Below are 9,081 nucleotides of genomic sequence, written 5' to 3'. Positions count from 1 at the left end.
CACAGACATGTATGTGGTGTAATAAAACACAACAAGGTGAGGGTGAGGTGTTACACCCACATTAGCGCAACTAATCTGGTGAGATCATTATCCCATTTTTGGGTAGATGTCATCCATAACAGTCGGAGAAACTAATCGTTTGTTATACACACACACACACACACAAAGGGAAAAACGTTTCAATTAATAGCCGAGCAATGTCATGTTTTAAGTATGTACATGTGAGGTTTACTGTGGGAAGAGCAAGGGCACATTTAAGAGAAGGTAAAAATGCTGAATCGCCCTGCATGTGTGTGTGCATGTGTTTGGATGTGTGTGTGTTTGGATGAGTGTGTGTGTGTGTGCGCGTGTGTGTGTGTAGGGGCAGGGTGGGGGGGGGTCTGTGCGTTTTGACAAACCATCCTGTTAAAGATATAATAGCAGCATAATCACCGCCCCGGGCCGTCATTCTTCAGGATAATGGCCTGCTTATTCATTGGGGATGGCTTATGTCTCCATGCCTGCTTTTTTATTTTTCAGATCTTTTCAGATTACGTTGTTGTTTTTTTCTCTCTTTTTTTTTTTACACTCTTTGTCTCCCCGCAAATTCTCACACATTTAATTTATTTGTTTTTTTAATGGCATTTCAATTTGACTTTCTTCCCATCCCTCGAGTGATTCCTCTATAACCTTTTTTTCTGAACCAATATCATCTTAAATATATCTCTGCATTCATTTTTGTAACCTTTATTTATATTTACCATTTGCAAAGTAGGAATTTAATCCAACTTTGTGCCCTTATTGTGCACGCGATTAATAGTTAATAATAATAGTAATAGTTAATAGTTAATTAATGTTCTTACTCAATTAAATAACAACACCTTTAAAACAAAAGATCCTACTTGAACATACTTGTTGTATTTCTTAATTTGTGCTTTCCTTAATGACATTTGTATTGCAGATTTAAAGCACAGAACCCATATTAAGACCTCTAAATTAATAAATAATTAATGGTTACGTTTTATATTAAGGTCCTTGTTATAAGTGTTAATAGGTAATAAGACCCTAATAAGATGGTTGTTAACATTAGATATATGTTAATAAGACTGTATTAGTGTTAATAATAGCATAATAAGGCACTGTTCTCGCTTTAGATTCAGTAGCTGCAAAAAAGCATACTTAACTGTTAATAAGCGCATAGTTAATTTCTAATTACTGCATAATAAAGTATTAATCTTAACAAAGCAGATGTAAAGCTCAGTAAAGGCAATGTGGTGTAATAGGTAAGTGAGTAAGACTCAATGAATGAGTTTGTAAGTTATAAACAATTATAAGAAACTTTTAAGGCTTATTAAGGCTCTTAAGCTGTCTATATGTTTACAAGTTTCTTATAAGTGCTTATAAATGTTTTAGAATCTAACAATAACACGATTTTAATAAGCATCTTATGAGGACTTATAAGGGTCTTATTACCTATTAACAAATGCTTATTACAAGGACCTTAATATAAAGCGTTACCCGATTAAATATCCTGCACAGATAGAGACTTCGTCATTATAAAGATCTCCAAGCAATGTTTTTATTAGCGATTATTTTACAACAACACTAGTTCATGTCTACATTGTTAGGGAGGAGTAAAGGAAACAATACTGCAGACTCTCTCCTCCTCCACCATCGGACATCTATCTACCACTGGACCGAGCAGTCTGACAGAGACAGCGGGGGGGGGGGGGCGGGGGGGAGCATAAAGATAACAGCAACAACAGAAGTCAAACAGAGTCGGGACAGCAGGACACAGAGGAGCAGGGTCCATTATTCAATGAAATGCTTTCACTTTCTTTGACTTTGCAGTTTTCCAGTTGTCCACGTGTTCAGTTGCATCTTTTTAAGCCATTTTTACAAGAAAAAGTGAAAACATGTTCTATTAAATGAACCCCGGATGGTTCACAGACAGATCAGAGAGGAGGGTAGACGGGGCTGCCGGTGAGCTCAGCAAATACAATCTTACAATCTAAAGGAATTTACAACATAATAGGGACTTACAATTACCTTACCAGTAAACATTAATAGATAGACTTTTTTGTATTTTACATAACTAAAATAATGTGCATTTTTTTCATATTAGCTCCCAGATCACATGAACAGAAAACATCAGAGCTGTGTGTGATTCTCCTCATCAAGTGCTTAAAGCTGCATGTTTCCTCAAGAGAAAATTAAGGCCAGAAAATATTCCCGCATTTGTTTCCCGCATCGTTTTATAGTTGGAAAGGGATACCTTTCCTGTTTCTGCTTTAATTGAGCGTTAGACCTTTTGAATGCATAAATTCGGTCTTAAATGGTATTCATGTTCATAACTGCGTCTGCCCCGGCTCCCTCCGCCTGGGGCAAAATGTAATTAAAAGCTTTGAGAATTTACTCACTGAAATCATTTTCTCATTATCAAGTCAGCCTTCTGTACAAAGCGGCATTAAACTGTTAAATTAGTCACTTTTAATTATGCTGTTGAGGACAACATGGCTTGAAGTTTATTTTTATTTATGTGCTGTTATGTAGTACATGCTTTGTACATAACCGCGCGGCTTAATTGAAATGTCGATGGTCTCGTTCCTGTGACGGAAACAAGTGATCTTTTCTTTTTTTCCCTCCTGGTTGAGGAGTCTGAATCCTTCAAAGTGCCTCGATTATTCACATTATTCTTGTAAACATTATTTGCAGTGTCTTTTAAACGGAGCGCGTCCATCATCACCATCATTTTCTAAACTTGTTTCAGATGTTAAGAAGGTCCAGGATGCTTCTGTCTTCGGGAAACACCAGCAGAAGAGTAAGGGATGCGTTCACTGTCCTCTGAGCCGGGACATTTTCTTGCAAAGTTTGATATCTGATGTTTTTTCTTTTTCCCGAATCTACACTTTTGGACCTTGAGCTGCAACAGAAACAAGCTGTGGAAGTGTGATCTGTGTGGAAAGCTGGAGTTCTGCAGATCCAGTGCATGACGGCGTGTCCTGCGCCCACCTTCTCCAGAAGAGCTCAGCGCATGGATCCTAAAGAGCTATCACAGTCACACAGACATGAGTAGGAATGGGTGAGGCTCTTCTTCACATTGTCCTCCATTCAGTCTCACTCTCAGTTAGACATGGTGTCCAGTCCCAGCGAGGCGGCGTGCTGCTTGGCCCTCAGACGCAGGTTCTCGATGCTGGTGGTCTTGTTGTTGTGGCTGCTTAGGCCTCCCGCAGCCGACGCCTGCAGCAGCGGGCTGTTCCACACCTGCTGAGCATGATGGGAGAGGGACTGGTAGTAGGACTGGCAGGGCAGGGAGCCCAGCGGCGCGGGGGGCATGTTCACGTTCATGCCCAGGTAGGGAAGTGAGGAGGGGGCGGCGAGGTCGAAGGCGGGGTAGTGCACCAGGTTGTTTGTGGCGGCCATGTGCTGACGGAACTGCTCCTGCAGACGGAACAGGCTGAGGGGGGAGGAGGAGTACGAGTGGCTCTGAGAGAGAGGAGCGCTGCTGGTCAGGCCGCCGCTGGAGGAGGAGGAAGGGGTCACAGAGGGGGAGACGAGGGGAGAGTCTGGACAGAGAGAACGGGAGAGACTTTTATCAGTTGATTTCTATCATTTAGTTGTTTTTATTTTTCAGTCTTACAAATTTTTTTACGGTTCTTTCTGCATGAATAAAGTTGAGTGTAGTTCTCACCTGGTTTTGGGCTGAGTCTTTTGCAGGCTGGAGAGACGTCCCCCGGTGTCACCGGCCTCTCACACTTCATCTCCTCCCTCTGACATTTACTCTCGTCCTCCTTATCTGTGGCGTTGTCCTCCGTCGCCGACTCGCTGCCGGAGTGTTCTGCCGACGTGACGTTCAGCTCCATGTCCAGAGGGACAGGATGCACTACAGGACCCTCTATCTCCAGAGAGGAGGAGGAAGAGGAGGATGAAGGCGGAGGGAGCTGGGTGTCAGGAAGGATGGTTGTGGAGGCAGGTGCGTCCTCCTTCTCGCTTCCTTCTCCTGACGCCTCCTTCTGCTTCTGGAGCTGCTCCTTCTGCAGGCTGCGCTGCTTCTTGCGGAACTTGGCACGGCGGTTTTTGAACCAAACCTGAACACAGAGAGGAGGAGAGGAGGAGTTAGAGGGAGAACAAGCTTAAAAGAGGAGCAGCAGGGGATGTAGCTGGGACTTCAACACAAGGTATTTCTGTGAGTGTGTGTTGATGAGATATGAAAAGCCTAATAGTCAACATGAGCTAGAAATGAGCCTGTCCACAAGGCTGTAACATAATTAACTTAAAGTTTATTTAATTATGTTTTAACAGCACTTTATTAATAAAGTTAGATTTGTCTTGCATTCAGTGAGATAACCTTTTATTTTTGTTGTGCAGGTTAAACTAAACCTTTCTGCAGCAAAGTAAATACTCCTCACAAACGTGTTTTAATTGTTATGTTTCTTAATTGATAATATGCACAGTTACTGTTTTCAAACTGTGTAAAGCTGTAGTTTTAATAATGCAGCAGACAATTTAAGAAGGCCTATTTTTATATTTCTGGAAGCCTGTTCACCTCATTTCTTCTTCTTCTATGAAAAAATGTCCAAAAATTTAAAAGCGATTCCATTTAAATAAATTTAGGTTGACTCTAGCCAAATATATAAAACATAAAAGCCCCATAAGACACAAAACTTTCGCCAATTTAAGAACACTTTAAACCACAATCAAGCATTAAAAAACTCCCTCTTAAATCACTATTGCTTCAAAAACACTTCATAAAAATATTACTGTATTTTTCTCCACCTCACAGTGGCTACTGTCGTAATTAGTTTGGTACCTGCACGCGGGCCTCGGGCAGGTTGGTGCACATGGCCAGCCGCTCCCTCATCACCACGTCCGGGTAGTGAGTCTTCTGAAAAGTCTTCTCCAGCGCCTCCAGCTGCTGTGCGGTGAATGCGGTGCGGCTGCGGCGCTGTTTGCGGTGCTGGGAGCCGTAACGAGCCTCCAGGATGATGTCTTGAAATGCGCAGCCGTTTGGAAAGGAAACACACCGGAGAGTTTATTTTACTGGCCACGACGGGATTAGTCTATAACATGTATTTGTTTGTTCATTTGTGTGAGCGTGCACTCAATTACCAGCGAGTCTCTCGGCCAGTGTGAGCGCGTGCACGGACGGCCGGTAGTCGGGCGCGTGCTGTGCCTGTTGCGCGGCCTGCTGGTGCAGGTTGTACATGGCGCTGAGGGAGTTCATGGCGTGCAGAGAGTAGCCGTTCACCCCGTAGTGCTGCATGGTGAGAGGTCAGTACCTGCGGACCGGAAGAGAGGAGGGTGATGGTCAGAAAGAGGAAGGACTCTATAAGGGCGCGTGGCATCTGATGGACACTTTGTGGGGGGGAAAACCTCAGTCTATAAGAGAAACAAAAATCATCTATTTATGATATAAATCCACTGATACACCAAGACACGCGCGAGCTTCATACATGTCAGCAGGTCCTCGCGCTCGAGGGCCAATAGATTTAAACGCGCGCACTCAGACAAAAGTGTTATCCATTAACATCCAATTATCGCCCTGTTCAATCCATTAATTATACAAAAGGCTTTTAATTGGGGTAATTATGACTCGTTCCCGTAATGAACCGTGACGGATGCCTTATTCATGAATTTATTCTCGACGTTTCTCTGATCCCGGAGAACCAAATCTCCTCTGAAAACTGATCAGGACGCTGATGAGATGTGTTGGAAATGAAATAAGAGATTTGTTCCGGGTGTCGATGGCAAAAACCTGCAACTAGATCGCAGGATTATATTTTATTAGGCTATCATTACGGAAATACATTCTCAGTGAGTGCTGTTCATTTTTTTTTTCTGGACAGATATTTACATTTAACAACAAAGCTTAACATTAATTTTGGTTAATGTCTCTGGTAATAAATGTGAGGGCCTTGATGGTTGCAGTTTTTAATGTCACAAACAGATTAATTTCTTGAAGGAAAACATCCATGTCAGGATCTTTCACATGGCAGCAATTTCCCAAACTCTTATTTTGAAATTCTCCTTCAGCAGAGCTTCATCGCTGCAGCGCTGGAGGACACGATTAGATATGTATTAGCAGGAGGAGGCTGACGGGAGAATATCTCGGAGGCCCGAACAGTTATTATAACTATTACAGAGAGAGCACAGGGAGGAGACATAAATCTTTCTGCTGCATGACAGGTACAGTATCCGGAGAACATATTTTCTTCTTAGATTTATACACACATTTTTTTTTACTAAACTTTCAGGTTTTTCCGTTATTGTTTGATTTAATTTCAATAATTTACCAATATTTTTTATTATGTAAATGTAAACAAATTAATAACAACAATTATTTCAAATATTTTTTTGTACTTCCGGTATTTTTTAAGTGTTTAAATTGCTCTGAAAATGCAGGATAAGACTTTTAATTTGAAACTTCATTGATGTTATTATCATTGTTATACACTTTAAAATTACACACTACCTGTTTAGATCTTCTGAATGTGACCTGATTATTCTTGTAACAATAAAAAATATAATTTTAAGCATCAGTATAAATAGCATAATAATAATAATAATAATAATAATAATAATAGTAATAATAATGCTGTTGAACCTGGGTGGTCGTTTCTACCCATTTCTCAGCTTTTCAGTTTGTGTGTGAGCGCGTGCATGTATGTGTGTGCGTGCCCGTGTGTGTGTGTGATGCCCGCAGTGCCCGTTCCCAGCCTATTAAGCGGCGGCGGCGGCTGATGAATGTGATCAGAGGGCGGTGGGGAATAGTTTAATTCGCCGGGACAGAAGGTGCTTCGCTAAACATTTACTTTACTCCCCCAAGTATTTGAGTTGAATGGTCTACCCCCCCTCCCCTCCCCCGCCTCACCCCCTCCCCTCACCCTCTCTGGCGGCCTCTTATCCCATCGCCCCGGGGCAACGTTTTGGCTGAGATGTATGGCTTCTCCGCGGGTAAAAATATGCATGTTGATCCCCATTTGGCTCCCCGTCTAATGGAAGTGCAAATAGGTTTCGACTGCGAGGCCCTCCATTTATCATCACCGCTGACACGGACGGACGTACAGTGGGACCGGCTGGTTAGCTCTAGGTTGGAGTTCCTGCGTGTGCGTGCGCGAATGGAAGGGTGTGAGTGCGTGCCCCAGTAAAAGATTTCTTTCCTTTTTAGCGTTTTTTCTCTTAAAATAAAGATGTATATTTAAATTTAAATCAAACAAAATGAACAAGGGAAACAAATGCAACATGTAGGCTACATTCAAATATTTCTTATAGCCTGATATAGGCCTACGGATTAGTGTGTGTTTACACTTGCACATGAAGTTTGATGAATAAAACACCTGATATTCATTTACATTTTTTTGTACGTTTTAAATAAAATTGCAAATTAAAAAAAACATATTTTTAGACATCAACTTTTTAGCTACAACCCTGCCTTCTCGTGATCACCAGCTTTTCCCACCTTCTATATTTCCCTCTCCATCTCTGCTCCTGTATCCTCCGTCCATATCAAATGCAGCACAATAGCTCATCACTGTGAGCCTGTCAGCCTCTTATTGTCATTCATAAGCCTCTGTGTGCTCCGGGCTCTGGGCCCTCCTGGCTGCCCTGCTCAATGCTTCGATTATCAAACCGTCATTATGTAAATTGGCATGTACAGTGCAACTCTTTGATCCGGCTAAATGAGGAAAAATGTTATTTGCTAACAGCCCCCAGGGGCACGAGTCAAGCAGACAATCTGCTCTTTGCTGTGTCACAGTGTAAACTGTCAGAGGGCGAGGGACGAGTCTGTAAGTTTAAATCTGAGCTTTTATTATGAAGGATATTTTTATGCAGAGGACATATTGAAATTGAATGTCAGTATATGATCTTTTAATGTCTGCTTTTATCAAGGCTGTTAAAGCATTTTAACAGCGATGTCACCGCGACAATTAGGCTGTTAGCTTTAGGTCGTTTGTAACAGGAATGCATAAAAAGAGAATAACCGGAAATTAAAGAAGAAAAACCTTACATTTCTGTCTTCTACCTCTTACATATTTATAAACCTTAAGTGTATATTTTTTAAATAGGCCTCCTATCCTAAAAGTTCCCTTTAACAGAGTGAAGAACATGTGTCCCTTTTATGACATTTTTTGAGCTCGTGCACAAAATAGGAGCTAGCCTACATATTAAGAGCTAGCTTAAATCAAGCCTTTGCGTTTTATTTTGTTTAATTAGTAATGTGGTCATTTGAAATCTTACTTATGGTGTCAGGTTACATTTTCGGTTGCACATTTAAACTTTTAATTACTAGGCTTTATTTTTTATACTGAGATACCGTAAAAGGCTTCATTCAGAAGCGAGGAACTGCTTTCCTTTTCCATCAACAATGCTAAACATTGTTGGGTTGTGTTCAAATACAACCAAAAAAAAACCGGAGGCACCTAAATGTTGTAAAAAATGAAGCTACTTTATGACTGACAAAAATGCGAAGCGGCTTTTTCATTTGAACATTAAAGCCTTGTTGAACACTTTTCCCCAAACCGTAACATGTGAGAAATAGCTTACGTTTAACTGAATAAAGAGATGTTAAAAAGTTTGTACCTCTTGTAGACAGAGTTGTCTTCTCCGTCACTTCTTCCTCAAAGAGTCCGAGCAGCTCAGCTTCTTCAGGTCTCACTTTTCTCTTCTCTTCTTCCGGGTGTCGTGTGTTGGTCTTTGAACGCCGCTCTTCCCCTCTTTTTGTCCGTCGGTGAGGTGACAAGTCGGGCGCAAAGTAAAAGTCATCCACTCTGTTGCTTCACTTCAAGTCCGTCCGCTCGCGCTCCACCTGCTCCTCTCGTGCTGAGTTCTCTGCGTCTCGCGCAGAAGTGGGAATCCGCCATCTGCTGGTGCGCGAGCGCCCGGTGGAGGGATTTTAAGGAGAGCTTCGTGGGGGTCATGCTGGCTTTCTATTGGCTCCTCGGGCTGTCAATCAAGTTAATAAGATAGCTGATCGTCCAGCGGTGCTCTGGCGCTTTGACTTCTGGAGTTATTTTCACAAATGATCGATTTAAGCACATTATGTCCGCTAAATCCCCCTGTGTCTGTCTACGCACTTTCATTTATTTATCAGAAAATGATAAA

At 41.9% G+C, this 9,081-nt stretch overlaps 1 protein-coding gene across 1 annotated transcript; it reads right to left on the bottom strand.

Moving 5' to 3' along the window:
• Positions 1–1,724: 1,724 nt before the first annotated feature.
• dmbx1a (diencephalon/mesencephalon homeobox 1a) lies at positions 1,725–8,790 on the bottom strand. The gene is made up of 5 exons (XM_069685230.1): positions 8,560–8,790; positions 5,089–5,258; positions 4,790–4,968; positions 3,671–4,067; positions 1,725–3,545 (listed from the first exon to the last, which is right to left on the bottom strand). The coding sequence occupies exons 2-5, from the start codon at positions 5,240–5,242 to the stop codon at positions 3,103–3,105; spliced, it is 1,173 nt and encodes a 390-aa protein (XP_069541331.1). The 5' UTR covers positions 5,243–5,258; positions 8,560–8,790; the 3' UTR covers positions 1,725–3,102.
• Between the last annotated feature and the right edge of the window lie 291 nt (positions 8,791–9,081).

This window comes from Semicossyphus pulcher, unplaced genomic scaffold (genome assembly GCF_022749685.1).
Source record: "Semicossyphus pulcher isolate SPU_LCO1_2020_fin unplaced genomic scaffold, fSemPul1.0.p SCAF_7, whole genome shotgun sequence".
NCBI classification, from domain to species: domain Eukaryota; kingdom Metazoa; phylum Chordata; class Actinopteri; order Labriformes; family Labridae; genus Semicossyphus; species Semicossyphus pulcher.
The sequence above is the reverse complement of the archived record's forward strand: the minus strand, read 5'-3'. Positions and strand labels throughout refer to the sequence as shown.